Raw genomic sequence first — 27,752 nt, 5'->3', positions numbered from 1 at the left:
TCCCGGCCTCCTCAGGTCGCCTATGGAGAAAAGGGCCCTGGAACAGCACCGCCGCGGCAGTCCTCCGGAGCAGCTGCCTCCAGCACCCGAGGGAGGAGCGCCCGGACCCCCTGCGCTTCCGGCCCGGGCCGCCTAGTTGGTTCCCGGGCTGCGCCGGGGCAGGTTTTGACTCTGGCGGACTCCTCCCGTCTGGGATGGGGCGGGGTCACCGTGCTCCCTTGGCTCACGGGGCTGAGGTCAGAGGTCGTGACAAGTGAGCCCCGGACCGAGTCGTGTCTGAGAGTCTGGCAGCACGGGTTCAGCTGGGAGGTGCTTTTCCAGTCTAGGCCTCAGTTTTCCCATCGGTAAAGTGGGAACAAAAAGGGCAACCACCTCAAGGAGGGAAGTGAGCTACAATTTCTTTCCAGGTGGCCCCCAGCTGCATTTAAAACCCTGCAATAGGAGTTCCCTTCGTGGCGCAGGGAAGTGAATCGGACTAGTATCCATGAGGATGCAGGTTGGATCTCTGGTCTTGCTCAGTGGGTCGGGGAGCCAGCGTTGCCTTGAGCTATGGTGGAGGTATGGTGGGATCCCACAGATGTGGCTGGGATACCATGTTGCTGTGGTTTGGTGTAGGCTGACAGCTGTAGCTCCTATTCCACCTCTAGCCTGCGAACTTCCTTATGCCGTGGGTGCAGCCCTAAAAAGCAAAAAATAATAATAAACAAAACAAAACCCTGCAATGACTAAGAAGGATAAAGTTTGGAGATTCCTGGAGACCTGAAGTATTTGGTCCATGCCTGGTTTCCTCCCTCTGAGCCCCCGTTTCCCCATCTGTAAAACGGGTGTTGGGCCACTATGCATTTCTAGACTTGACGTGGGGACTAAATGACTCAGTCTGTGTAACTCTCTTAGGGCAGGGCCAGATGGTGCCTAGTGGGCCCTCGAAATTGTGGTTGCTTTTCGCTATTTAGAAAACGGACTGGAGTTCCCACTATGATGAAGTAGGTTAAGAATCTGACTGCAGGAGTTCCCATTGTGGCTCAGCAGGTTAAGAACCCCATGAGGATGCAAGTTCGATCCCTGGCCCCAATCAGTGAGTAAAGGATCCAGCGTTGTGGGGAGCTGCAGTGTAGCTCACAGATGTGGCTCAGATCCTGCGTTGCTGTGGCTGTGGTGTAGGCCAGTAGCTGCAGCTATGATTCAACCCTTGGCCTGGGAACTTCCATATGCCGAAGGTACGGCCCTAAAAAGAAAAAGAAAAAAAAAATTGAAAATCGGACTGCATTGGCTCAGGTAGCTGCAGAGGTGCAGGTTGGATAGCTGGCCCAGAGCAGTGGGTTAAAAGGATCCAGCGTTTCCACAGCTGCAGTGTAGGTCACAGCTGTGGCCGGGATTCAGTCCACGGCGCAGGAACTTCCATAAGCCATGGGTGTGGCCATAAGAAATAAAGTAAAATAAAAAATAAAATAGATTATCCAGTCAGCAGACATTTTTGGAACTCGGCTGTGTGCCAGGCTCCAGATGCTTCTCCACGCATCTCCAGCTTTTGGAGCTACCTCCCCTGAGGCTCTGGTTAGTATGGAGCTTTGTGGAAATCCTGATCTCCACACACGGCATTACAAAATGGGACAGGCTCCCCCCACGGTCTGAAGACAGGACAGTCCGAGTGTTTCTACAAAAGCTTTCCTAAGCTGAAATGGCATATGCGGCGAAAAAGCGATTACCTCAGGACACAGCTTGCTAACAGATGAACAGAACCTCCGCATGTTGCGGGTGTGGCCCTAAAAATCAGACAAAAAAAGAAGAGCAAAGTGGCAAAAAGCAAACTTTGAAAATACTGGGGTGGTTTGTAACTCAACAAATGACTCAGCGCAGGGGTCTGGACAAGTGGGTGGTTGAAATGCAACAGCAAAAATGTGATGCCTTTTGATGTTATACTACCTCCTCGTTGGAGAAAAGAGCAAAAGTATGATCTCAGAGGTAAAGGGATGGCCCGCGGCCCCAGAGCCACCTAGAGGCAGCCCCAGGGAGCGGGGCCCCAGAAACGCTTTCTTCTGCGCTCTTTTGCATCCTTGGTTTCCACTGGCAACGTGAGTGTGGAGCGTTAGATCCCTTGGGGGTCTGCAAGGAGGCTGAGCAGGAGGGCGCCCCCCCCCAGGCGATGAGGACGAGGACGAGAGGCAGGTGGAGAGCCGACCCTGCCAGGTGACTGGCTCCCTGACTCAGGTCGGGTGGGGCCAGGGGCAAGGGCATCTCCTTGGTCTCCGAGGAAGCAGAGGCATGGGGCTGTGACGTGGGTTGGAACCGTGAGTCTCCTTGGGTCGAGAGCCAGGCATTGCCAAGGGGCTTCAGACGCTCCTCAGTTCGGCCGAAATGTAGATTCAGGCCAGGCCTCAAAAAGGAAAACATCCATGTACCAAATTTAACTTGGCAAACTTCCTATGGCCTGTCCCATGTGCATCTTATTTAAAATCTCCCCCCTGGAAATCACTGTTTAATACGTCCAGAGCTCTAGCTGTTTCAGGCAGCGTGTGGTGTCTCAAGAGGCCAGAGCAGCAGTATGGGTTGATTTCTTATTACTGGGTTACCCAGAACCAGATGGGAGGGCCTGCCTCCTGCTGCCACTCTGCAGCCTGGACCTGTGGACCCTGGTTGTACAGAGTGAATCGTATCTTAGGAAACCAGTGTCACCTTTTAATTTTATATCATTTGTCATACATTTCCTGTAATGGAAGTGTTCATTTTACTGTACTTTTTGGGAATCTAATGTACTGTAAAAAAAAACAAAACAAAGGAAAACATCCATCCTCCTCACGTGGCAACCAGAGGGGGCTGTGAAAACCCAACTCAGATGTCCTCTCTGTCCTGCTCCGAAGCCTCCCTGTGTCACTCTCAGGACAAAACAATCTGCACAGGGGCCTGCTAGGTGGCCCCATCACCTTGCACCTTCCCTCTCCCCTCAGCGCCACACCAGCCATACCACACGACGCTCCCAAGAGCCTGTGCACCTGCCGTGCCCTTACTGAACGCGCCCTTCCTCGGGGAGCCTCGTGGCTCACCCTCCCCTGCTCCCCGGGTCAAGCCTGGAATCCCACGTGCTCCAGAGGCCTTCTCTGGCCACTCTCTTCACCGTAACTTTGGGGGGAAACATTAGTCATGTTACACATGTTACCCAGTGTGTTTAGTATCTTCACAAGGTCAGGCACCCATCACTATGGGCTTAATTCCACAACATTTTCATCATCCCAAAAAGAAACCCAGGCGTTTCCGCCGTGGCGCAGTGGGTTAATGACTTCTGTGGCTTGACCCCCGGCCAGGTGCAGTGGGTGAAGGATCCGGCCTTGCCACACCTGTCTCGTAGGTCACAGATCCAGTTCAGATTTGATCCCTGACCCGGGAACTTCCATGTGCCACGGGTGTGGCCAAAAATGGGAGAAAAAAAAAGAAACCCCATACCCATCGGCAGTTACTCCCATCACCCCTCCTCCAGCCAGCCCCTGACAACCATGAGCCTCCTTCTCCACATGGATCTGCCTGTGAGACGCTCATCGAAACGGAATCATGGAGCATGTACTTTCCTGTTCGACTTTTTCCACTTAGCTCTAAGGCCGGTCCCACTTGGGCCAAACACCACCTTCCTCCTGCCCCTGCCTCCTGCTCTCCACGGACTGCTTCCCGCCAAGTTCCTTTGCCTCAGCACCCTGACTGTTTTGTCCCGGGGTGGGGGATGCAGCCAGCCTGTGCACCGCAGGACCCCCGACCTCCTCCCACTTGATGTTTCAGCACCCTCACCCCCCACCCCTACTGTGACGACCAAAATCCATCTCCAGACCCTGCCGAGTGTCCCCAGGGGCCAAAACACACCCTGGGTGAGAATGGCTGATTTCCATCAACTGACTCTGCTCACATCCACTTATGGAAGGACAATCCATAGCCTCAACCAAAAAAGGCGGGGTCCTCTAGGCGCAAACGCCTGAGTGGACTCTGAGTCCTCTGCCTCCGGCGTGAGGACGCTCTTGAGGGCGGAGGCTCTGGGGAGCGGGCAAGAGGGAGAGGGGCCAGCGTGGACCCGGCAACGGCCTCGCTGTGCCCCCCGAGCCTGGCTAACACCTGCCGATCACCGCGCAGCTCTGGAGGTCAGGAGCCAGAGTGAGTCTGGGGGTAAAACCAAGGTGGAGGCAGGGCTGCCCTCCTCCTCTCAAGCCCGCCCCTTGCTGGGGGTGAGGGACGGAAATCCTACAAAATTGGATCGTGATGATCACTGCACAACCACAAATGTAATAAATTCATTGAGTAATTAAAAAAAAAAAAGTCTGTCCTTTGCCTTTTCCAGCTTCCAGAGGCCGCTAGAATTCCCGATTCCTTTGGCCACATCCTTTGGACCTGTTTCTGTCGCCACCTCTGTCTCCTCCTCTGACCCTGCCTCCCTCTTAGAAGGACCACTGTGATGACATTTTGGGCCCAGGGTTAGCCAGGATAATCCTTAACCACATCTGCAAAGTCCCTTTTGCCACATAAGGTGGCACATTCGCAGCCTCTGGCAATTAGGCTGTGGACCTCTCTGGGATCCGTTATTCTTTTTTTTTGCCTTTTCCTAGGGCCACTGCCGTGGCATATGGAGGTTCTCAAGCTAGGGGTCGAATTGGAGCTGTAGCCACCAGCCTACGCCAGAGCCACAGCAAGGTGGGATCCAAGCGGCATCTGCGACCTACACCACAGCTCACAGCAACGCTGGATCCCCAACCCACTGAGCAAGGGTAGGGATCGAACCCGAAACTTCATGGTTCCTAGTCAGATTCATTAACCGTTGTGCCACAACGGGAACTCCTGGGATCCGTTACTCTGTACACTGTATCTAAGGCCTGGTCAGCAGCAGTGACCACCACGGGGCCAGGACAGCCACCAAAAGGCCATCGTTGGTGTGGCTTGTCAGATGGACAGTCTGGACATACATGCACGACAGCTGGTGAAGGGGATGGGCCAGAGGGAGGCAGAGGTCAGCAGGAGGTGAGAGGGGACAGTGGAGGAGGAGGAGGAGGAATGAAGTCCAGAGAAGCAGAGTTATCCCCGCCCCTCCCCTCACCCACTCGGCTGGCTGCCTTTAGCCCCCGCTGAAATTCCTTTCTTTACGTCTCTTCCCTTTGTACAGCCTGCAAGACTCAAGGAAATTTGCCCAAGCCATCCAGGATGCCCGAGCTGCTGGGGTTTGCTTCCATGGTTCCTGGAAACGTTTCCCTCCTTGGGAACTCCAGCCTCTTCCAGACCCTGCAACCAGGACTCCTAACTGGAGACTGGCCCCAGGATGGAGGCTCCAGCCCAGGACCCTGAGCAGGCCGACTCCTGGAGAGCTGCCTTGGGACCTCAGGAGAGGCCTGAGGAGAAGCCTAGGCCCTGTACGGAGGACAGAGCTGAGAGACCACCCCCTTGGAGGGGCGGCAGGACAAGTTCCCCTGGGTTGTGTCATGAGCCCCAGCTCAGGGACCTGACATTTCAAGGGCAGGCAGGAATCCTGACACAGACCCCTAGGAAGCCGAGAGGGGCCAGGAGGAGAGGTCCAAAAGGGAGCAAGCCCCTTGGCGGAGGACCCCTCTCTGGGGGGTGAGCTGCATGAAGGGACAGTGGTCGGGCGGACACCTCTCCTTGGCGGGAGTCCCAGCCCAGGGACCTGATATTTCAAGGGATAAGGCCTTTGGTAGGGGGCCCGCGGTAGCTACAGAACTCACTCCAGGGAGTGACCCTCTGTGCACCCAGAGTGTGAAGTCCTTTCATGAGAGCTCAAACCTGCTTTAGCAGCAATGCACCCATGACCCATGGTCATGAAAGGTCCCAATTCTTCTTTTTTTTTTTTTTTTTTTTTTTAGGGCCACACCCAGGATGGAGGTTCCCAGGCTAGGGGTCTAATCAGAGCTGTAGCCACCGGCCTACACCACAGCCACAGCAATACTGGATCCTCAACCCACTGAGCAAGGGCAGGGATCGAACCCGCAACCTCATGGGTCCCAGTTGGAATCATTTCCACTGCGCCACAAGGGAACTCCAAAAGGTCCCAATTCTGTAAGCCTGTGAGCCCAGGGGGACCCAGCAGTGATAAGCCCCAGGGCCTTAAGCCAGGGGCAGAACCTTTCCGCACCCGTGTGCACCCATACACCTCTCACCCTTCCTCTGTGGCAACCCTGGCAAGGCCTGCGTGTTCCACGTGCTGAGCCCTCTGAGTGCCCTCAGCCACGGTTCCGACCTCACTGAGCGCGGTAAGCTCCACCAACAGCTTCAACCAGACCCGACACTGTCCCTGGGCAGCAAGATGGACCCACCGAAGCAGGGCGTTCCGTGTCCAGACACTCGTAGGATGCCCAAGGGGACAGAGAGTGGGAGCAGACCTTTGGGGCCATCGCATGCTGCCTGCTGAGTGCCACACGAGGGCCGCGCGGACTCACATTAGATGTGTCTTTGTGGCTATGGTGGTGGGGCCGTGGGACAGGCGGGCACCCGATGAGGGCGACATTGTGAACGCGAGGCCTGACCGCACATCTCACCCCAAACGAGTGCAGGCTCAGCGTCAACTATGGTGGTTCTCGAATGCGCCCGCACATACTAGACTCTGCCCTGGGGATGTGACACCCAGAAGCTCGAGCCCCGAGCCGACTCCCAACTCTGGCAAGCGGCCTGCTCACTGGACCTTTCACAGCCGCCCAGATGGTTCCCATCCGCGACCCTCCCACGCGCTTCCCGGTCCGATCGCCAGAAGTCCTTCAGGCGGCGAGGGCTATCAACCGCGGTCCCGACCAGCTCGCGACTTTTCCGCATCCGGGCTCCTTCTCCTCCGCCCGCCTCCGTTCCCAAGACAACCGGAGTCCAGCGGGCGTTGAGCCGGGAGCGGCTGGACTACACTTCCCAGCAGCCCTCGCGGCGGCACCGACCTCCCAGGGCCGCGGCCTGGAGGATGGAGGAGTATGATGGAGGCAGCCTCCGCGCTCCGTGCGGGGCAGGGGGCCAGCGGGCCCGCGCGGGCCGGCCTCAGCGAGTAGGTGGCCTTCGGCGCGAACCCGCGACCCCAGCCTGTGAGGGGGCGAGGGTGCCTCCAGGCGCTCGGCGCGGCCACCACCCCCTGGTCCCTTCCTACCCCTGCGCGCCGGGTCCCAGGCGGAGATCTGACCCGCCCACTTGCGGTCCGCACGCTCCAGGTCCCGGCTGGCGGCCGCGGTCGGTCCTTCAGTTCCGGGCACGTCTGTCCGCTCCAGTTCCGACTCCCGCGTCCCCCGTCCCGAGAGGGTGGGGACTGAGGCCCACGGGGGGAGGCACCACCGGTAGGACAGGCGTGGCAGAGAGGTTAGCCCGCACTCAGAGGGCGCTCCTGCCCCACTGTGTGTCATGCACTGCCCTTCCCATTGGGTGTACGGTATGGAAGAGGACAGACGGCTGGGATCCGCGTCTCTGGGGCCGTCAGTGGGGGTGAGGTTGGCTTGTGAGCAGCCACCCCAGGCTCTGCACGGAATCTGTGCCCTCCACACCTCCATTCTGCCGCTGTTGACGTCCACGAACACGGCCTTATCAGCCTCAGCGGGCATGGCCCGGGTTCTGAGGATGTTCGACCTCACCAAAGTCCTTCCTGCGGGCTGTTGTCCACGCGGTTCTGCATGACTCCGGGTCGCATGAACCTCCCAGCCCCTACTCCCTGCCCGAAGGTGGCTGCTCAGTGTCCTATTCCACTTTCCAGCACCCTCTGGGACAGGTAGGCTGGGCAAGCACTCAGGGTGGAGGCCATGCTCACCCAAGGCAAGCAGGACGGACCTGGGACAGCTGCAGTTTGAGGTCGGGGACAGGCTCCCAGAAGCTCAAACCGACCTGGGTCCCAGATCCTGGGTCCTTGGCTGGAAGGTCCCCCGGGACAGGTAAGGTAGTTCAATGGCGTAGGCTTGGAGCAGGGCAGTGGAAGCAGAGACACGCAGCTGTGTTCCGCAGGTTCCACCTGCTCTGCCTGGAGCTGGGTGGCAGGCTCTTGTCACAGCAGATGGCAGAGGAGCCTCAGTAGGAGGAGGGTGTCTGGGGACAGTTGTGGAGGTGCCAGGCACACACGGCAGATGGCGCCCCTCAGCCCCTGCCTCCTAAGAGTTCAGCGTCCCTTCCTGCAAGATGGGCGCAAGCTGCTGCTTCCTGGGACCACCCATGCTTCCCTGAGGCTCCGACTAAACACCAGCCATCTTCTGACTCTGCATCCCCAGGGATCAGGAGAGCCTCCCCAGGCAACCCCCTCTCCCCCCGTTTGAGGATGCTGCACCAGTCTGCATTGGTTCCTTGTGGCTACTACAGATTACCACCTACTGGGAAACTTAAGACAGCGGAGGCCAGACGGCTGAAATCAGGCATTGGCGGGGCTAAACTCTCCAAAGCCTCCGAGGCAGAAACCGTCCCTACATCCATCCTGATTTCTGATGGTTCCAGGTGTCCCTTGGCTTGTGGCTGCCTCGGTCCAGTCTTGGCCGCCTCTTCCATCTCTGCCTCCCTCTTTCAAAGACTCTGTCATGGGAGGTGCCACTCACTGTGGCTCAGCAGGTTAGGAACCCAACATAGTGTCTGTGAGGATTCAATCCCTGGCCTCGCTCTGTGGGTTAAGGATCCGGCGTTGCCGTGAGCTGTGGCGTAGGTCTCAGATGTGGCTCTGATCTGGCGCTGTGGTGGCTGTGGTGTAGGCCGGCGGCTACAGCTCCAATTGGACCCCTAGCCTGGGAACCTCCATCTGCCGCAGGTGCAGCTTTAAAAAAAAAAGAAAAAATAGATTCCGTCAGTGGATTTACAGCCCACCAGGGGCGTTGACAATGATCTCAGGTCAAGATCCTTAAGGACACCTCCTGCAGGTATCTTTTGCCATAGGCTCCAGGGTTTGGGGCGTGGACATAGTTTTTAGGGGCAGGGGTGCCGTTCAATCCGCTAGTTTCCTTCAGCGGAAGCTGCCCAGTCCCAGGTGAATTCATGTCATCTGGCCTGTCCACTGATTCCATGGTGCCTGACCATCCTGAATTGGCTGGGCTTCTCCCACCCCGGGGTCTTTGGCCTCTGGGTCCCTGGGGATCCAGGTCACCCTGGGAGCTGGCCTCAGGCCCTGCGCTGGCTGCCAGCTGTTGTGCAGACCCATTCATGGGAAGCCTTGGGGCAGGAGCCTGGCAGGCGCCCAGGTCCCAGGGTCCTTGACACAGCGAGCTGGTGTGTCAGCGGGGGCCTTCCCGGATGATGCTGGAGCAGTGCTGGTCCGGGCCTGGGGGTGCTGCGCTGAAACCTGGGTGCCGGCCCTCCTGCTGCTCAGCACTCCATGGGTCCCCTTCTCTCTGGGAGGGGCTTCGGTTCACCCCAAGGTTAGAGTTTGGCAAGGCTGCAGGGTCCCCAAGTCAGTGCTCATGGCCGGGGAGCCCCTTCCCTGTGTGTGGTGACTTCAGCCCTGGCCTGGTTGTGTCGCTGGACTGGTGCCCGTGAGCAGAGCATCCTCGTGGCTCCCCAGCAGCTCTGCACTTGGTCCCCCTGCAGGGTCCGCGGAGGAAATCTGCCCAACCTGCAGCGCCCGGGGGCAGAGACTCAGGGCTCCCAGGGAGCTTTCCCGCACAGCCCTCGGTGGCTGGCAGAAACCCGCCAGAGGGCGAAGCTGCAGCCGTGGCAGCGGGAGCCAGTGGGCCCCCTGGGTGAGGAGACGGGGCTCCACGGCCATGCAGACCGGGGCGCGAGTGCCCATGTCCACGTCCGGCCGGAGTCTCGCCCTCGCCAAACTTCAGCTCCTATCGGTACGTCAGCGACAGCAGAGCCCTGGGGCTTGGCGCTGCCCTGTGTCCAGCATGCCGCCCGTTATTCCCAGCATACCTGTCCAGCTTCCCACAAAGTTGTTCTGCTTGAAGCCCTGGATGACGAGACACCTGAATGGAGACAAGTCGGCCCTGGAAGAGAAGGCTGGCAGCCCAGCACTAAGCTTCTGGTGTGCAGTCAGCTCGGCCAAGCGCGAGAAGGTTTTTCTTTTTTCTTCTCCTTTTTAGGGCCGCAGCTGCGGCACATGGAGGTTCCCAGGCGAGGGGTCACCTCGGAGCTGCAGCTGCCAGCCTACACCACAGCCACAGCCACAGCCACGCCAGATCCCAGCCACCTCTGCAACCTACACCACAGCTCACGGCAACGCCGGATCCCTGACCCACTGAGTGAGGCCAGGGATCAAACCCACATGCTCATGGATACCAGTCGGTTCTTAACCTACTGAGCCACAACGGGAACTCCATGTGCAAGAAGTTGTTTTATTTTTATCTAACAATTTCGAAGACCTTCTTTTTCTTACCACAAAAGCATTGTTTAAATACACACACACACTTTTTTTTTAGCCATGGCATACAGAATTTCCCCAACCAGAGATCAAACACACGCCACAGCAGTGACAGTGCTGGATGCTCAACCCACTGAGCCACCAGGGAACTCCATGTTTGTATTATTTTTTTCTCTTTCTTTTTAGGGCCACACCCACAGGATATGGAAGTTCGCAGGCCCGGGGCTGAATGAGAGCTGCAGCCGCTGGCCTACATCACAGCCACAGCCACATCCGGTCTTTCACCCATGGAGCAAGGCCAGGGATCGCACCCTCATCCTCATAGACACTAGTCAGGCTACTAACCTGTTGCGCCACGACAGCAACACCCAAGTATTGGCAGGTAACACGCCCTCTGTGTGGTACCGTCATCATCACCGTCCGATCCCGCGCATCCCCGCGCTCCAGAATGAAACGCCATCTCATCGAGCAGTCGCTCCCCGTTGCTCCCCTCAGCACCTAGACCACTGTTCTATTCTCTGTCTCTGGATTGTCTGTGGCGGATTTTCCGTATAAACAGAGTTCTATAACACGTGGTGCTTTGGTGTCTGGCTTCTTTCACTGAGCGTGGTCTTTTCCGAAGTCAGACCGTGTGTCCTACTTCATTCCTTTTTACTGCTGAGTAATATTCCATTGCGAGGACAGCCCACAATTTATCTATTCATCAGCTGATGGATGGGTGGGTTGGTTCCACCTTTTGGCTGTTATGAAAATTGCCACCGTGAACATCAGTGTACCTGTTTCTGCTTGAACGCCCGTTTTCATTTCTCTTGGGCAGATACCTAGGAGTGGAACGGCGGTGTGAGGTTTAACCCTTGGGGGGCACTTCCAGGCTGTTTTCCACCCACCAGCCACGTGGCAGTGCGACTGCACTTGCTTTTTTGCTGCCAGGTCTTCCTGCCCACCTGCCCTCATTTGGCAAATTGTTTGGCAGGAGTTCCTGTCACGGCACAGTGGAAACCAATCTGACTGGGAACCATGAGGATGCGGGTTCAATCCCTGGCCTCGCTCTGCGGGTTAAGGATCTGGTGTTGCCGTGAGCTGTGGTGTAGGTTGCAGACGAGGCTCAGATCCCACGTTGCTGTGGCTGTGGTGTAAGCCGGCGGCCGCAGCTCCAATTAGACGCCTAGCTTGGGAACCTCCCTATGCTGCAAATGCGGCCCTAGAAACTGTGGCATGTGCGGCTGAGTTGAGCAGCAGCTGCAGAAGGTGAAGCACAGCAGGGCTTGCTGCCAGCAGCTCTGCCAGTCCTGCCGGACATGTGATGCTCTTGGCGCTTGTCCGCTTTATTTGCACAGGAAGCTCTATGTTCTAGAGGGGGCACCTACCTTGCCCTCCCCCAGGAGGGCCTGAGGGAACCCCTCGGGAGTCATGGCCACCGAGCCTGGCTCCACCAGCTGGGCCTGGGGCCTGGCGTAGGTTAGATCTGAATCCATTGCCTGGCGGGCAGGTCGCGCTGGCGGGCAGGTGGGGCCAGCCGCTGCCTGCTCCCAGTGTGCCCGTGTTACTCCCCAGCCCTGTGCCCGGGACGCTGCACAGTCAGCCTCAGGTGGACAAGCAGGACAGCAGTTGGCCCGCCCTTCCCCGGAAGAACATCCGTGGACCCAAAGCTGCACAAGTCTTGGAAGAGACGCTTCCTTCCACATCCTCCCCTGGTTCAGGGGATAACGGGTGGCTCGGATGAGGCCCCGACAACAGTCTGTGCCCAGCGGGTGCCAGGGCCTCCTGCCACAACCCCTGCCTGGTGCGGCACCACATCACACCACACCCCTGGGAAGAAGCCCCACCCTCCCACCCCCCTGTGTGTGACCCCTGCGGAGGCCGGGTGTTGCCCTGGAGCTGCCCCCCAGGGGTGGCTCAGCTGTGCGAGGTCCCCACACGCTACCCCCTGCGCGAACGTACCTGTCCAGGATCATGCAGTCAGCCTCTCCAGCAGAGCCCCTCAGAGGAGCTTCCAGCGCTTGCCAGTGCGGGGAGGCCGTCGCCCTTGGGCCCCGCTGGCCCCTCAGGAGCTGATGCAGGTGGCGGCATCAGGGCGCCCAGTGCAGGAAGTGCTTTGGCCCCGACGAGCAGCTGAGGGCCCCTTAGTGGGTCCTCACAGCGGCCAGGCCTCGGCTCCTTTCCCGGGTGGTGCGCCCGGTCCCCCGGCCCAGCGGCAAGGTCTTCGCTCGCACCCTGAGGCTGCAGCAGCAAGAGCGCATCCACGTGGGCGAGCGCCCGACGGGCGAGGCCTTCGTGCGTTGCTCCCGGCACCAAAAGCTGCACCCTGCCGAGCGCCCCCGCCGCGGCCTGGCCCTGAAGTACCTCCCGCTGCGGGGAAGCCGCAGGAGAGCGCCGAGCGAGCCAGGGCCCTTGGCCTCTTCTCGCACCTGGTGGAGCACGGGCGCGGTCACGCGGAGGAGAAGCCCGACGCGCGCCCCGAGGGCCGCACGGCCGTCCACCAGCGCGCGAACAGCGGCGCCGAGCCCTAGGCGGGCCCGCCGTGCGAGAAGCCCTTGGCGGGAGCCGCAGCAGCGCGTGAACACCGGCCAGCGGCCCTAAGGCTCTTCCCCGTGCGGCGAGACCTTCGGCGGCCGCTCGAGCGCCTGCCCTCGGGGGAGCAGCCCTCGGTCCGCGCCGACCGCCGCGGGCCTGCGCGGGGCAGGGCGGGGGGGTGGCGTCCGCAGGTGTCCCCCATCTGAAGATGCCCAGGGGGCTTCTGTAGCCCTGGGCGGCCTCGGGGGTGTCCGCACGCCCCCCAGCGGAGCCCGGCCCCGTCAGGATGTCAGGATTGGCAATGCTTCCTCTGGCCTCCCCGACCTCGGGAAAGGGACTCTGCACACCTCGTGGCCGCTGGCCGTGGGCTTCGGGAGCGGGGCCTCTGCCTGCCCAGGCCCCGCGGCGGCGGCTCTGTGGTCGCTGGGGAGAGGGCTCTCTGGGTCGGGAGGCTCGATTTTCGGCAGCCTCGGCTTGGTCTGTGATGGGGAGGTGGGGACGTCAGGCGGTCCCTCCCACGCCCCACCCCCGGTCAGGCCTCCAAGCGGGACCACATCTCCCAGAAGCCCCTCAAGGCGTGGGTGCCCCACGGAGGGGAAGGCTGCACCTGCCCGAGGCCACCACCTAGGTGAGAGGCCAGCCGGGGCCTGGAGCAGAGGGCTGCTTTCCTAGCTGGAGGTATAGTTATATTTGTATGTGAGTTGAATTTCCACCTGTGCCCATCCTCCACACGCGTTCCAAAGTGACACTCGCGTGACTCCCCTGAGGAAGCCAGCGTTCGCACGCACTCCTTACAGGCCGTGCTCCCTGCCCTCAGTCACCCCATTGGAGCCTCACTTTAGCTGGGGGTGGGGGCAGGGTCGCCTGGCAACCCGCATCACAGAGGCCCAGAGAGACCACGGTGGCCCAGCTGGAGCTCCATGGAAGGAGGGCAGAGCTGGGCTCAGCCCCAAGTCCGTCACTGTCTGAGCCTCCGTGCTCCCACTCCCCGAAAGTGGCCTGGGATCCTGTAGCAAAGCCGGGTGCATCGCTGTTCACTTTGTATCTCCCGTTTCTGAGCTCCGGACTGCGGAACGGGGGAGGAGGGATGCGCAGGCGCCCTGGGGTACGGAAGCTGTTGGCTCTGCATTCCCGGGCCTTTGTTGTGCACCCAGCCCAGGGCTGGGCACCTCGCATCGGCTGGGCTCTGTGATGCTCCAGATACTGTGGAGGTGGGTGCCACGCCAGGTCCCAGACATAGAAGGTGCTGCGTTGGGGTGAGCACTGTAGCAGCTCCACTTGCCAAATTCACTCCAGACAAAGCCCCTTCTGAGGACCAGCCCCTGGGGCGGGTGTGGGATGCTCAAAGCTCCCAGCTTCAGCGATGCTCGGAATCCACTCTAGGAGAGGCTTACCTCGGGGTGTGCTCCACTCTCAAGGCCCCGACAGGCCCAGGTCCTGGTTCATCCAGGCTCACCCACGGAGGGCCTGGGTCCCCCTGCTCTGGGAACCACCATCCTTCTTGAGGGAGGCCCAGCCCACTCTGTCATGCCAGGTGGTCTCCTTGAAGCCTCCACAGGGTCACCAGTCGTTCCCGGTCACCAGGGACTCTTTCCACAGGTGTCCCTCAAGTGGCAGCTCCCCCCAGCCATTATACATTTCTCTGGAGCCAGAGGCTAAACGTCGCAAAGCTAGCCTTCAGGAACCTCTTTGCAAGGCCTGCAGAACCTGAAAACACAGGACTTTCCACTAGAGCTTGGCAGATTGAGAAGCAGACTGGAATCCATGAGGATTTGGTTTCGCTCCCTAGCCCTGCTCAGTGGGTTAAGGATCTGGCATGGCTGTGGCTGTGGTGTAGGCTGGTGGCTGCATCTCCGGTGTGATTCCTAGCCTGGGAACTTCCATATGCCATGGGTGTGGCCCTAAAAGGAAGAAAAAATAAATAAACAAATTTTTTTTTTGGTCTTTTTTTGCCTTTTCTAGGGCTGCTTCCTGCGGCGTATGGAGGTTCCCAGGCTAGGGGTCCAATCGGAGCTGTAGCCACCGGCCTACGCCACAGCCACAGCAACTCAGGATCTGAGCTATGTCTGTGACCTACACCACAGCTCACGGCAACGCTGGATCCTTAACCCACTGAGCAAGGCCAGGGATCGAGCCCGCAGCCTCATGGTTCCTAGTCAGATTCGTTACCCACTGTGCCTGATAAACAAAAATTTTTTTTTTTTTTTTGGTCTTTTTAGCTATTTCTTGGGCCGTTCCCGTGGCATATGGAGGTTCCCAGGCTAGGGGTCGAATCGGAGCTGCAGCCACTGGCCTACGCCAGAGCCACAGCAACGTGGGATCCGAGCCGCGTCTGCAACCTACACCACAGCTCATGGCAACGCCGGATCGATAACCCACTGAGCAAGGGCAGGGACCAAACCTGCAACCTCATGGTTCCTAGTCGGATTCGTTAACCACTGCGCCAAGACGGGAACTCCTGATTTCTGACTTCTGGCCCCCAGAACTGTGAGAGAAGTTTCTGTTTTCAGCCACCAGTTACTGTCATGTGTTACAGCAGCCACAGGAGAGCCACTGTCCCTCGTGTCTGCTTCTCCACGTGGGCTCCATTATCTGACAGTGTCTCCCTTCCCAGGGACCAGGAGGCTGCGGTTCCATCAGCGGACAGCTCTTCACCATTTCCCACTCCCCCGGAAGTAAAAGCCTCACTGTCCAGTAAGACTGGCTCACCTCCTAGTACCCACAGGTCCACGGTGGTCACACGTCCATCCTGAGGGCCAAGGGGGTGAAACACCTGGATGGCATATGCTTGGGTCGTGTGTTCACACTTGCCCAGATCACCTGTGTTATTTTCATTTATTTATTTATGTTTGCTTTTTAGGGCCCCACCCACGGCATATGGAGGTCCCCAGACTCGGGGTCCAATCGGAGCTGCAGCTGTTGGCCTACACCACAGCTACCGCAAGGCGGGATCCAAGCCGCGTCTGCGGCCTATACCACAGCTCACCACAACGCCAGATCCTTAACCCACCGAGCGAGGCTGGGGATCGAACCCACAGCCTCATGGTTCCTAGTCGGATTCGTTTCCGCTGCACCACGGTGGGAACTCCCTGCCTGTGTTACTGAACCAAACTCACCCCAGGTGCCACAGACCTGATCTGTCCCCGGGTTGTAGTGGGGGAAGCACAGGCACGGAGATCAGGCAGCTCCCGCTCAGAAGACCCGACATCCCCAGTGGCTTTCGGCAGCGTCAGGGGTCCCCATCAGCTTGGGGACAGTCCTCTGATTAGCGGGTGGCCAGGCGGCAGCAGCGTGACGTCTGGGAATCTCCGTCAGCGGCTGTCTGAGGTCCGCCTGCGGGTGGTCACCCTCCACCACCGGGTGGTCTTGGTTCCCGCAGCACAAGGCAGAGCTGTGCGTGGGGTTGTCAGCTCTGTTCCTGGGGAGGAGCCAGGCGGCCGGGACACTCCTGCTCCGGTCAGAGCTCTCAGAAGCTCGGGAAGGCCAAGCAGAAGTGGGGTCCAGAGGCACTTGAACCCGGACAGATAGCGGGAGAGCCTACGGAACTTCTGCACAGCAAGGAGCCTGACTCCAGCCTGGGCTTGTCCCCTAAGGCAGAGCGGGCCGGGCCAGCACCGGCTTCTGCGAACTGCAGCCCGGGCCCCTACGGGCCGCGGCGGAGGACCTGGTGGCCGGAGGATGGGCGCCGGCTCCGGCTGCGGAATATTTCTGTCTCCAGATTCGCCCTTTGTCTCGGACCCCTGGCGACCTCGGGCGGGCCCACGTGCGACTGCGTCCCTCTCCCTGAGCAAAAAGAAGGCAGGAGTCCGGGAGAATCGACGGCAACACGGACGCCAGGGAGCGGCCCAGTGCGCAGGCGCAGTGGGGCGAACCGCGAGGCTCCCCGAAGCGCAGCGCCCAGCCACCTGCCCGCCGCGCCTCCTGGCCTCCTGCCCGAGCCCAGGCGCTGGACCGGGAGTTCCTCCTCTCCAGACCCACCCTGCCCCCCGCTGCTTCCCCTCCACCTGAGCATCCACCCCGAGCCCAGCCCAGGCCTCATCTGCAGGAATAGTCACCTGTCACCCGCCTATGGTGGGAGTGGAAGCCGGTGCCGCAGGAGGGACGTGGTCTCCGACCTGAGGCCTGCCCGTCCCATGGTGGGTAGGCATTTGGGGTGTCAAATCGGAGGACAAGGCTTTCAGGCAGAGAAAGGGCACACAGGGGGTGTGCGGATGGTGGGGGCGGGAGTGGTGAGGGCACACATGAAGGGCCATCGGGGATTGGGTGCTACCCCAAGACGGGCAGACTCCCACGCAGGAAGGGCCTTGCTACAGTGAAAGGGAGCCAGGCCGGCCACCAGGCTCCATCCATGGAAACATGGGACGCCTGGGCCCAGGTCTTCCAGGCCTTTGAGATACAAATATGGGTTTTTATTGAATTCTATTTTAACTTTAATTATTTACTTAGTTACTTACTTATTTCTTGTCTTTTCACGACTGGGGGGATGGAAGTTCCCAGGCTAGGGGTAGAATCGGAGCTGCAGGTGCTGGCCTACCCCACAGCCACAGCCATACCAGATCCACACTCAATCTTCTACCTACACTGTAGTTCACAGCAGTCAGATCCTTAACCCACTGAGTGCGGTCAGAGATGGAACCCGAGTCGTCATGGATACTAGTCGTGTTCCTTACCACTGAGCCACAGTGGGAACTCCCTGATGACCTTTTTTTTCTTTTTTCTTTGTCTTTTTGCCATTTCTTGGGGCGCTCCCACAGCATATGGAGTTTCCAGGCTAGGGGTCGAATTGGAGCTGTAGCTGCCAGCCTACGCCAGAGCCACAGCAACGCGGGATCCGAGCCGTGTCTGCGACCCACACCACAGCTCACGGCAACACTGGATCCTTAACCCACTGAGCCAGGGCAGGGATCGAACCTGCAACTTCATGGTTCCTAGTCGGATTCGTAACCACTGCACCACGACAGGAACTCCCTCCCTGATGACCTTTTAAAAATTAAACTTTTGGAGTTGCCATTATGGCTCAGTGGTAACGAACACGACTAGTATCCATGACGACGCAGGTTCCATCCCTGGCCTTGCTCAGTGGGTTAAGGATCTGGCACTGCTGTGGCTGTGGCGTAGGCTGGCAGTTGCAGCTCCAATTCAAACCCTAGCCTGGGAACTTCCATATGCCGCAGGTGCGTAGCCCTAAAAACAAAACAAATTTCAGACGCTGGAATAATTAATGCAAAGAGAGTGTGTACCCTTTACCCAGTTTCCTCTGGTGACAGCATCTGGTAAACTACACTGCAGTACAACCAAGACACTCACACTAGGAGCTCCTTGGTGGCTCAGCGGGTTAAGGATCCAGGGGTGTCCCTCCTGTGGCATCAGTTTAATCTCTGGGCCCAGGAACTTCTGCATGCTGCAGGCAAGGCCAAACAAAGAAAAAACACAAAAAAGATACTGACCAATAGTCAAGACACTGAATACTTCTCTCTGCAGGTGGAGTTGTCGTAGGGCCTTTCCATCCACACCCATTGCCCTCTTCCTTCACCCCCTCCTTGGGAACCAGTTATCTGTTTTCTTTGTCTGTAATTTTGTCATTTCAAGAGTGCGACATAATGAAACTATATAAGGAGTTTTAAGCTGGGTTGATGATTTTCTTTTAAACTGGGATATTGGAGTTCCTGTCGTGGTTCAGCAGTAACAACACCGACTACTACCATGAGAAGAGGGGTTCGATCCCTGGCCTTGCTCCATGGCTTAAGGATCTGGCATTGCTGTGGCTGTGGTGTAGGCTGGAAGCTGTAGCTTCCAAGCGACCCCTAACCTGGGAACCTCCATATGCTGCAGGTGTGGCCCCTAAAGACTATATATATATATTCACCGTTTTATTTTTTTATTTATTTTTTATCTTTTCAGGGCTGTACCTATGGCATATGGAAGTTCGCAGGCTAGGTGTTGAATTGAGTTGCAGCTGCCAGTCTATGCCACAGCCACAGCAATGCCAGATCCCAGCTGCATCTGCAAACTGTGTGGTAGCATGTGGCAATGCGAGATCCTTAACCCATTGAGCAAGGCCAGGGATCAAACCTGAATCCTCATGGATACTAGTCAGGTTCTTAATCTGCTGGGCTGCAATGGGAACTCCAAAATTCACCCTTTTAAAGTGAACACTTTGGGGAGTTCATGTTATGGCACAGCGGAAACGAATTTGACTAGGAACCATGAGATTGCGGGTTCGATCCCTGGCCTCACTCAGTGGATTAAGGATCCGGCGTTGCCATGAGCTGTGGTGTAGGTCACAGACATGGCTCAGATCCCACATTGTTGTGGCTCTGGTGTAGGCCGGCGGCTACAGATCCAATTAGACCCCTAGCCTGGGAACCTCCATTGGCCGCACATGTGGCCTGAAAAAGACAAAAAATAAAATAAAGTGTACGCTTGTTTTTTTTTTTTTTTTTTTAGAAAATTAAGAGATTTGTGCAACCCCTGCCACTGTCTGATTGCAGGAAGTTTCATCACCCTCACGAAATGTGAACCCGTTAACCAAACTCCCGTTTCCTCCTCCTCAAGTCCTGGCAGCTGCTAATCTGCTTTTTATTTCTTATAGGTTTGCCTACTCTGGACATTTCAGATAAATACAATCGAATAACACGAACTCTTCTGTGCCTGGATTCTTTTTTTTTTTTTTTTTTTTTTTTTGTCTTTTTGTCTGTTCTGGGGCCGCACCTGCAGCATATGGAGATTCCCAGGCTAGGGGTCTAATCGGAGCTGTAGCCGCTGGCCTACACCAGAGCCACAGCAATGCGGGATCTGAGCCGCGTCTGCGACCTACACCACAGCTCACGGCAATGCTGGATCCCTGACCCACTGAGTAAGGCCAGGGATCAAACCCGCGTCCTCGTGGATACTTGTCGGATTCCTTCCCGCTGCGCTGCAATGGAAACGCCTCTTCATTTTCTTTCGATAAGCTCTGCAGGGGCCGTAAGCAGCCAGCCCCTTACAGTGCATGTGGTCACCAACTGCAGTGGCCACTTCGTCTCCTAAGGAACTGCCTTCAGTTAGTGCCTCCCTTCAAGGAACTGCAGGCAGCGGTTTAATCAGGCAGGGCCGGTGGCCACCGCAGTTACCACAGTTACCGGCGCCTCATTTCTACTGGCCGGGCGCTCAGTACTGTACTGCAGACCAAGGTCAGAACCCAATCAAACCCTCAGTCCCAACTTTGAGGGTTCTTGGGACTCCTCCTGATACCAAGTATCATACCAACCGGGGTCCAGTCAAGAAACAGAAGCCACTCCAGACATTTCAAACGGAGGGATGAAGTCAGGGACTTGGTCACACAAGTTTTGCAAGGCTCAGAGCAAAAACAGGAGGCTGCAGAAACTCAGCCATTAACCCTTGTGAACTGGCTATCGCCGAGTGGGACTAGGGGAGCCCGGGGAAGGGCTGGGGACACCGTCTGGGAGACAGTGGGACAGGGCTTCGGGGCTGGCGTTGGGACAGCCGAAAGGCCCTCTCAACCTCCCCAGTCTCTGGGCTGCCGGCTCCGCTGCTGCAGACTCTGACCCGACCGTGCCTCCCCCGGCTTGGGCAGCCTGCTGTCCACGCGCTGAGGTTCTGCCAGCTTCAGTGACGTTGGCTCTGCTCCTCTGGCCATCCAGTCGTCATCTGGCTGAACTTCAGACCTTGGGCCTCTGTCCCTACGATGAAGGACGCCTCGTCCCCCAGCCGCTCCTGGAACACATGGCTTCTTCTAGGTGCTGGCTTGGGGTGGGGGCAGCAGGTGCTCAGCAAGCATGGAAGGGAGACCAGGCATTGGCGTCTCCCGCCCAGCAGAAGCCAAAGCCCCTGTGCCACCCACCGGGCCCCGCATGACGGGTCTCCACCGCGGCGGCTCCGGGCTCTCCCACTGCTCCTCTGCCCTGTGCCGCCCACTCCTACTGTCCCGGCCCTTCCTGCTCATCCTGCCTCACAGTCTGCACAGCCGCCCTCTCTGCCCGGATGCCCTCCCCCAGGGCTCAACGTCCCCAAGAAGCAGTCCCGCACCTTCTGCAGGGTAGTGGCGACAGGCCGTCCTCACTCCTCCCATCCCTCACTGTCGGGCTGTGCCTGAGGAGGGCGGGGAGCCCAGGGGACGGGGAGCCTGGCCTCCTGGCCGCAGGTGACAGCCACACGAGTGACCCCGGGCACACAGACCACCGTACACAACTGGAGCTTGGGGTCAGGGCCAGGGTGGGAGGCAGAGGCTGGAGGTCCTGGGTGCGAGTCTGCCTGCATATCCAAGGCGGGTCCCACACTGCGGATCGCTGCTCTGGGGAGGAACTGCGGGTCCAGCCAGAGCCAGGAGGTGCCTGCAGGAGCCCTGCTTGGCGCCAAGCATGGCGAATCCAGACACAGGTGAACCCCCCCTTGGCCAGCACACGACAGACGCCACTGGGGTGGGGTTCACTGCGGAGGGGCCACGCCGGGCCTCAGCCTCCCCAAGGCAGGGTGGGGGTCCCAGCGCAGCTGGCTGCTGAGGGAAAGCGATACGAGACCCTGCAGGGGGTGCCAGGGCAAGCCTGCCTCATTTCCCTCACATCCGATGCGGGAGTGACAGTAGCAGTACCTCCTGCCCAGGCCCATGTGTGGAACTGCTGACACACACCAGTGGGCGCCGCACAATTTTATTGCTTATTATTCTATTACCAATTATTATCGACACACAATCCACTTGGGGTTCCAGGGTTCCCAGTGTGGCTCAGCAGAAACAAATCTGACTAGTATCCATGAGGTTGCGCGTTCGATCCCTGGCCTTGCTCAGTGGATTAAGGATCCGGCGTTGCCGTGAGCTGTAGTGTAGGTTGCAGATGCAGCTCGGATCAGGCGTTGCTGTGGCTCTGGTGTAGGCTCTCCCACCGCTCAAATTGGACCGCTAGCCTGGGAACCTCCAAATGCCATGGATGAGGCCCTAAAAAGAAGAAAAAAAACCCCCCAAATCCACAATCAATTTGAATATTCTTTTATTACTTTAATGTATTTGTCATATATTCCCGGCTGGTCTCTGCCCCCTCTCCCCAAGCAATGCGCCAAATATTTACAATATTTATTGTTTTATTACTTTTATCGTTAATTTCTTGTCATTTGTTGCATCATCTATGTTTAACAGTGTTTTCTTTTTTTTTTTTTTTTTTTTTTTTTTTTTTTTTTTTTTTTTTTTTTTTGTCTTTTGTTGTTGTTGTTGCTATTTCTTGGGCTGCTCCCGCGGCACACGGAGGTTCCCAGGCCAGGGGTTGAATCGGAGCTGCAGCCACCGGCCTACGCCAGAGCCACAGCAACGCGGGATCCGAGCCGCGTCTGCAACCTACACCACAGCTCACGGCAACGCCGGATCGTCAACCCACTGAGCAAGGGCAGGGACCGAACCCACAACCTCATGGTTCCCAGTCGGACTCGCCAACCACTGCACCACGACGGGAACTCCATGTGTTTTCTTAATTAATTAATTAATATTATCATTATTTTGGCCGAGGCCACGGCATGTGGAAGTTCCCAGGCCAGGGACTGATTGTGTGCCACAGCAGCAACCAGAACCGCTGCAGTGATAATACTGGATACTTAACCCACTGAGCCACAAGAGAGCTCCCTAGTTAATTTATTTTTCACTCGAATGATTTTATTAATCATTGGTAATTTTATCTGTTAACTGTGATTCCATTCTATTATTTAAATGTTTTCGTGGATTGCCCCTTGTGGCTAGGCAATAATGGCCTTGACTGGTATCCATGAGGACTTGAGTTTGATCCCTGGCCGTGCTCAGTGGGTGAAGGATCCGAGGTTGCCATAAGCTCTGGTGTAGGTTGCAGACGTGGCTTGGATCCCACATGGCTGTGGCTGTGGCTGTGGGGTAGGTTGCTGGCTGCAGCGCCAATTTGACCCCTAGCCAGGGAACTTCCATAGGCCGCAGGTGTGGCCCCTCAAAAGGAAAAAAAAAAGATATTTGCTAGTACCTATTGCATTATTTGTTTTAGTATGTATTTTATTTTTGTCTTAAAAATGGTTATTATTTTCCCACATTTATTGTTAGTTTTGATCATTTTTGTCTGCTAGTTTTGTCATTTTTGTCTGTTAGTTTTGTCATTTTGTCTGTCATTAATTCTGCCCTTTTCTTCATTATTAATTTAATTGATTCATTTGGCCAGGTTATTGGTCACTGTTGTAGTGGAGACTCCTGTGGCCGAACTTTGCCCTTTGTCCCGACCCGCCGGAGCCCAGCTTCTTGGGAAGGACAAACAAGCCAAGAGGTCAGCGCCCCGCACCGCCCCCCTGCCCCTGGGCTCTATCACCCGACAGACAGCTGCTGCCAGGCTCCGCCGAGGCTGACCATGTCTGCGTGGGTGGCCCTCCTGCTGCTCTGGGGTGAGGCGTCGGGCCTGGGGTCCCCGGGGCAGGGCTGGGGGCCGGCAGGAAGGGCAGCGGGCCTTACCCGTGCGCCTCCGCAGGTCTCGCCCTGAGCCGAGTGACCGAGGAGGCCTTATGTGAGTAGTAGGGTCTGGGCGTGGTGGGCCCTGCCCAGGGAGCCGCTGTCTGGGCTCCCAGCTCTGACTCCTGTGCCCCACACAGTCTTGGATCCGAGGCCGAACCTGTGGGCAGAGGCCCAGTCGCTGCTGGAACCCTGGGCCAATGTGACGCTGACATGCCAGAGCCGCCTGCCAACGCTGGCTTTCCAGCTGCTCAGAGACGGGGTGGCCCAGGACCCGGTGCGCCTGGCCTCGCCCGCCTTGGAGCACCGGTTCCCGCTGGGAGCAGTGACCAGTGACACCCGAGGCCTTTACCGCTGCCGCTCCGGCTTGAACAGCAGGTGGACCGGCCTGAGCAACCTCGTGGAGGTGACTGGATCGGGTGAGTGGAGCGCTCGTGGGGCCCGGAGGCAGTGGGAGAGGCTGCTGGAGGGGCCTCCCTTCCGCCACCCCGCCATCTCCTCATCTTCTGCGGCCCCCGACCGCCAAGCTGGTGGCCTTGGGCAAGTCAGGTGACAGCTCTGAGCCTCAGTTTCCCTGTCTGTAAAATGCAGACGGTGTCTGGACTGACCCTGGGAGGCCATGAGGAATAAATGACTGAATCTCCAGGAAGTGCTTGGGGGGGCCTGGCACATGGGGGGCCCCTAACATGTCTTTCTCGCGAATTCCCGGCTGGTCTCTGCCCCCTCTCCCCAAACAATGCTGTCTACCCGCTGGCACCCTCGGTTTTCATGAGTGTGGAGGTCCAGACCCAGCTGAGCCCCCACGTGTCCCGAGTCAAGCCAGCCCATGACCCCTGCCTCATCCGCAGAGCCCCTGCCCCCACCCTTGCTCTCAACCAAGCCAGTGCCCTGGATCACACCGGGCCTGAACACGGAGCTGCTATGCCATGGGGGACTTCACGGTGTGACCTTCCTGCTGAGGCGGGAAGGCGACGACCAGTTTCTGGAGGTGGTGGAGGCCCCGGAGGACACCAAGGCCATCTTTCCAGTCAAACGGCCTGGCAACTACAGCTGCACGTACCGGACGCACGCGGCAGGCGCCCCCTCTGAGCCCAGTGCCACTGTGACCATAGAGGAGCTGGGTGAGTGCATGGACCATCCCAGAGGTCTTCCTGCAGGAGGAGGCACCTGGAGGACAGAACTGCCTTTGCCTCGATTCCCAACCCTGAATTCTCTGCCCAGGACTGGGCCTGGGAAACAGTGTCCCCACGGCTGCCTGGCCTTGATGATGGGTAGGGATTTGCCACAAGGAAGGGTGTTCCTGGGGCAGAGGTCTGGAGGCTGGGCTCCGAGGAAGAGCCGCCCAGCAGGGTTGTCCTGGGCTCTGGGCGGGCCAGTGACCCTCCCTGCCATGCAGCCAGGCCGCCGCCACCCACACTGACCATCAAGACAGACTCCGCAGCGGTCCTGAGCCCTGGCTCGGGCGTGTCTTTCACGTGCGTGGCGACCCTGGAGGGGGTGCACTTCCAGCTTCGGCGGGGCGAGGAGGTGCTGATGGTCCCCAGAGCCAGCACCAGCCCGGACCGCATCTTCTTCCAACTGAACAATCTGACCCTGGAGGACCGCGGCTTCTACACCTGTAGCTACCAGCTGCGTGACAATCTCACTCCCTGGTCCTTGGACAGTGCACCTGTCGAGCTGGTGCTGAGCGACGGTGAGCCTGGGACACGTGGTAGCGGGGCTGGGAGGGCCAGGGCGCTGCACCCTGGGGGCTGTACCTGGGAAAGGGCGGCCTTTCCTGCAGGTCTCAGCGGCCCAGCCTCAGCGCCCCTGAGGTTCCGCCCTAGGCCCCGCCCGAGGCTCTGCTAACAATTGCCTCGTCGACACGCAAGCCTGGCGGGGCCCCGCAGGCGCTACGGTCACGCGGGCGGCTCCGGCCTCCGGGTGGGCGCAGAAGCCCATCTGTCGAGGGTGGCCGGGCTGGGGCTGCGGGACCCGCCCGGGCTCGGTCGAGGGGCGTAAAACCCCAGGAGGGGCCGCCTGCCGTTGCCGGTGCTCCCCCGAGAAAACTCGACCTCACCCTCGGCGGCTCTTACGGACACACGATAAGGCTCAGTGCAGGTGTGCAAGGGTCCGGAGAGGACGGCGACTCGGGGGGGGCGGCTTTAAACCGTCAGCCCCGCGGGCCTCCGTGCAGGAAGCAGCGGGAGCCGGGAGGGCTCAGCCTAGCCCGGGGCCGTGAGGCTGGACCCCGCGTTGGCAGGCAGCCTCCCGGGGCGTCCGGTCAGCCCGCGTCCTCCTCGCAGGGACCCTCCCCGCGCCGGAGCTTTCGGCCGAGCCCGCGGCTCTGAGCCCGGCGCCGGGCTCGGTGGTGCAGCTGCGGTGCCGGGCACCCCGCTCGGGCGTGCGCTTCGCCCTGGTGCGCAAGGACGCGAGAGAGCACCGGGTGCACGGCCTCCTGAGCCCCGAGGGGACCGAGGCCCTCTTTGAGCTGCGCGACGTCTCAGGGGCGCACTCGGGCAACTACAGCTGCGTCTACACGGACTTGGCGCCGCCCTTCTCGGGCTCCGCGCCCAGCGCGAGCGTGGAGCTGCGCGTGGACGGTGAGCCGCGGACCCAGCGGTCTGGAGCCCTTCCTGCCCATGCGCCAAACCTGGTGCTGCCTGTGGTGGGAGGCGGGAGGCGAGCGCCCTGGGCGCGCAGAGCCCGCTCTCTAGGGCAGTGGGAGGTGGGCCGCCGAGGGGCCCGGGCCGCTCGGCACTTGGCGCATTTCCCGCCGAAGCGAGGGCGCGGCCTACGGGCAGCGCTTTGGTGGAGACGGCGGAGGGTGGACCCAGATTCTACGGTTCAAAGCCCCGACGGCTTTGCACCGGCTGCTGTCTTCGTTTCCCGGTGCGACACGCTTGTCGATTGCCCGTCAGCTTATGACCCCCACCCCGCCCGGGCTGGCATCACCTCTCCCCAAGCCCACGCCGTCTGCGTGTCCCTCGGACTTCCTCGCCCGGGTCTCCCTGGGGGCGCGGGCCAGGAAGAGCTCTGGGCACAGGTTCCACCTCCAGACGGTTGAGGTGGATTCCGTCGGGAACACGATTCCCCTGGATCCTGTCTCTCTTCTCAGCTGTCCCGAGGCCCCGAGTGGCAGACGCTGGGGACTCCAGGAAGCTGCAGGGAGGCCCGGGTCTGGGGGACTCGGCAGGCCCTGGGGAGGGGGTTACAGTACAGCGACCACGACAGAGGCCACCGCTGGGGCTGGAGTGGGGCAGGCAGCGCAGGGGGCCTGGGCAGCTGCGGCCTGGGGCGAGGGGCCTCACGTGACCCACCTGCCGCTGGCCCAGGCCCTTTGCCTAGGCCGCAGCTTCGGCCCCGGCGGATCGGGGCGGTGACTCCGGGCCGCGATGCCGTCTTCCACTGCGAGGGCCGGGTGCCTGACGTCATCTTCGAGCTGCTGCGGGCCGGCAAAGCGGAGCCTTTGGAGAAGGTCTGGTCCCACCACCCCTCCGCAGACCTCGTGCTGACCTACGTGGGGCCGCAACATGCGGGCAAGTACAGCTGCCGCTACCGCTCCTACCCCTTGCTGTCGGAGCTCAGCGACCCAGTGGAGCTGCAAGTGGCAGGTGAGGGGCCAGGCGGCAGGTGAAGCCCGGTTGGGTGGGCTGGGTTGCGGCCCTTCCCTGCGTTTCCTCCCACGCTGGTTCGTGGGCCTAGTCTGCGGGCGTGTGGGGACTGCAAGCAAGGAAGCCTCCTCCCCACCCTCTCCTCCCATTTGTCCAGGAAGCTGATCCTGCTGCGGACCTGGGCTGCTGACCGCATCCTTGGGAAGTTCCTTCTCCAGCCTGGCCCGATCCCTCTTGCCCAAGCTGGAAGCTGGATTCCCCCTGGAGGGAGGGGAACTGGATGGCTCTCCCTCACCCATTCTGAGAATTAATAAATGTGAAGAAAGACCTTAAAATGTGTCTTTGGCCAATGGCAGCCCCACTGCAGGGGCGGGGTGTCCCAGGGCTGAGGGAGGGGGGCTGGGATCCTGTGTCCTGAGGGCGGACAGGCTCTGGGTTGGATCCTGAGGGTGGGGGGGCTGAGGATGAACTCCTGCGCCCACATTTTCAAGACTCCCTTCTTGTGCCTTATTCCATTAAGCTGCCTCCTACGCCCCAGTCCCCTTGCTCCATCCAGAGCAGGGAGGGGCAGCCAGCTTGAGGCTCCAGACGCACCGTGACTGAAGTGGGAGGCAGCTCAGAGAGGCTGCATTTTGTAGTTCCGGCTTCCAGGCGGTGGTGTGGGGCTGTGTCTCCAGCCAGAGGCCAGGTCTCCTACGGAGAGCCCGAAGCTGTGGAAGGAGTGGAGACGCTCTTGGCTCTTATGCACTGTCCCCCGAGGTGCTGGCACACAGTAGATGTGTGGTAGGCTTAGCGTCATCGACAAATACTTGATAAATGGTATTTCTTCAGGGAATTTGCCAGTTTCATCTGAGAGGTCTGATTTACTGCATAGAGATGTTCATAACGCAGTATTCTAGGAGTGCCTGCAGTCACCTTTTTTTTTTTT

General features: G+C 59.1%; 2 protein-coding genes across 3 annotated transcripts in view; one reads left to right on the top strand and one right to left on the bottom strand.

The window, feature by feature from the left end:
• LOC110261339 (zinc finger protein 444) overlaps positions 1-27,752 on the bottom strand; it is a 996,914-nt gene that overhangs the window by 180,731 nt on the left and 788,431 nt on the right. The window lies entirely within an intron of this gene.
• On the top strand, positions 23,077-27,159 carry A1BG (alpha-1-B glycoprotein). Of its 2 annotated transcripts, none has more exons than XM_084958292.1 (8): positions 23,077-23,167; positions 23,251-23,286; positions 23,372-23,650; positions 24,080-24,502; positions 24,628-24,924; positions 25,517-25,813; positions 26,546-26,824; positions 26,982-27,159. In XM_084958292.1, the coding sequence occupies exons 1-8, from the start codon at positions 23,134-23,136 to the stop codon at positions 26,987-26,989; spliced, it is 1,653 nt and encodes a 550-aa protein (XP_084814418.1). In that variant the 5' UTR covers positions 23,077-23,133; the 3' UTR covers positions 26,990-27,159. The 2 variants fall into 2 exon arrangements, with proteins under 2 accessions (XP_084814418.1, NP_001431697.1); NM_001444768.1 differs by having other exon boundaries at positions 23,100-23,167; positions 24,080-24,352.

This window comes from Sus scrofa, chromosome 6, assembly GCF_054392235.1.
Source record: "Sus scrofa isolate SSC_HxYL_T2T_F1_AM1 chromosome 6, Sscrofa_HxYL_maternal_Yorkshire_Landrace_v2.0, whole genome shotgun sequence".
Taxonomy (NCBI): domain Eukaryota; kingdom Metazoa; phylum Chordata; class Mammalia; order Artiodactyla; family Suidae; genus Sus; species Sus scrofa.
The sequence above is the reverse complement of the archived record's forward strand: the minus strand, read 5'-3'. Positions and strand labels throughout refer to the sequence as shown.

Bases quoted from the DNA above. Each gene is read 5' to 3' on its own strand.
- A1BG (XM_084958292.1), top strand. From the start codon at position 23,134: ATGTCTGCGTGGGTGGCCCTCCTGCTGCTCTGGG. The intron at 23,168-23,250 runs GTGAGGCGTCGG...GCGCCTCCGCAG, and splicing joins GGCCCTCCTGCTGCTCTGGG to GTCTCGCCCTGAGCCGAGTG. The intron at 24,503-24,627 runs GTAGGGATTTGC...CCTGCCATGCAG, and splicing joins CTGCCTGGCCTTGATGATGG to CCAGGCCGCCGCCACCCACA.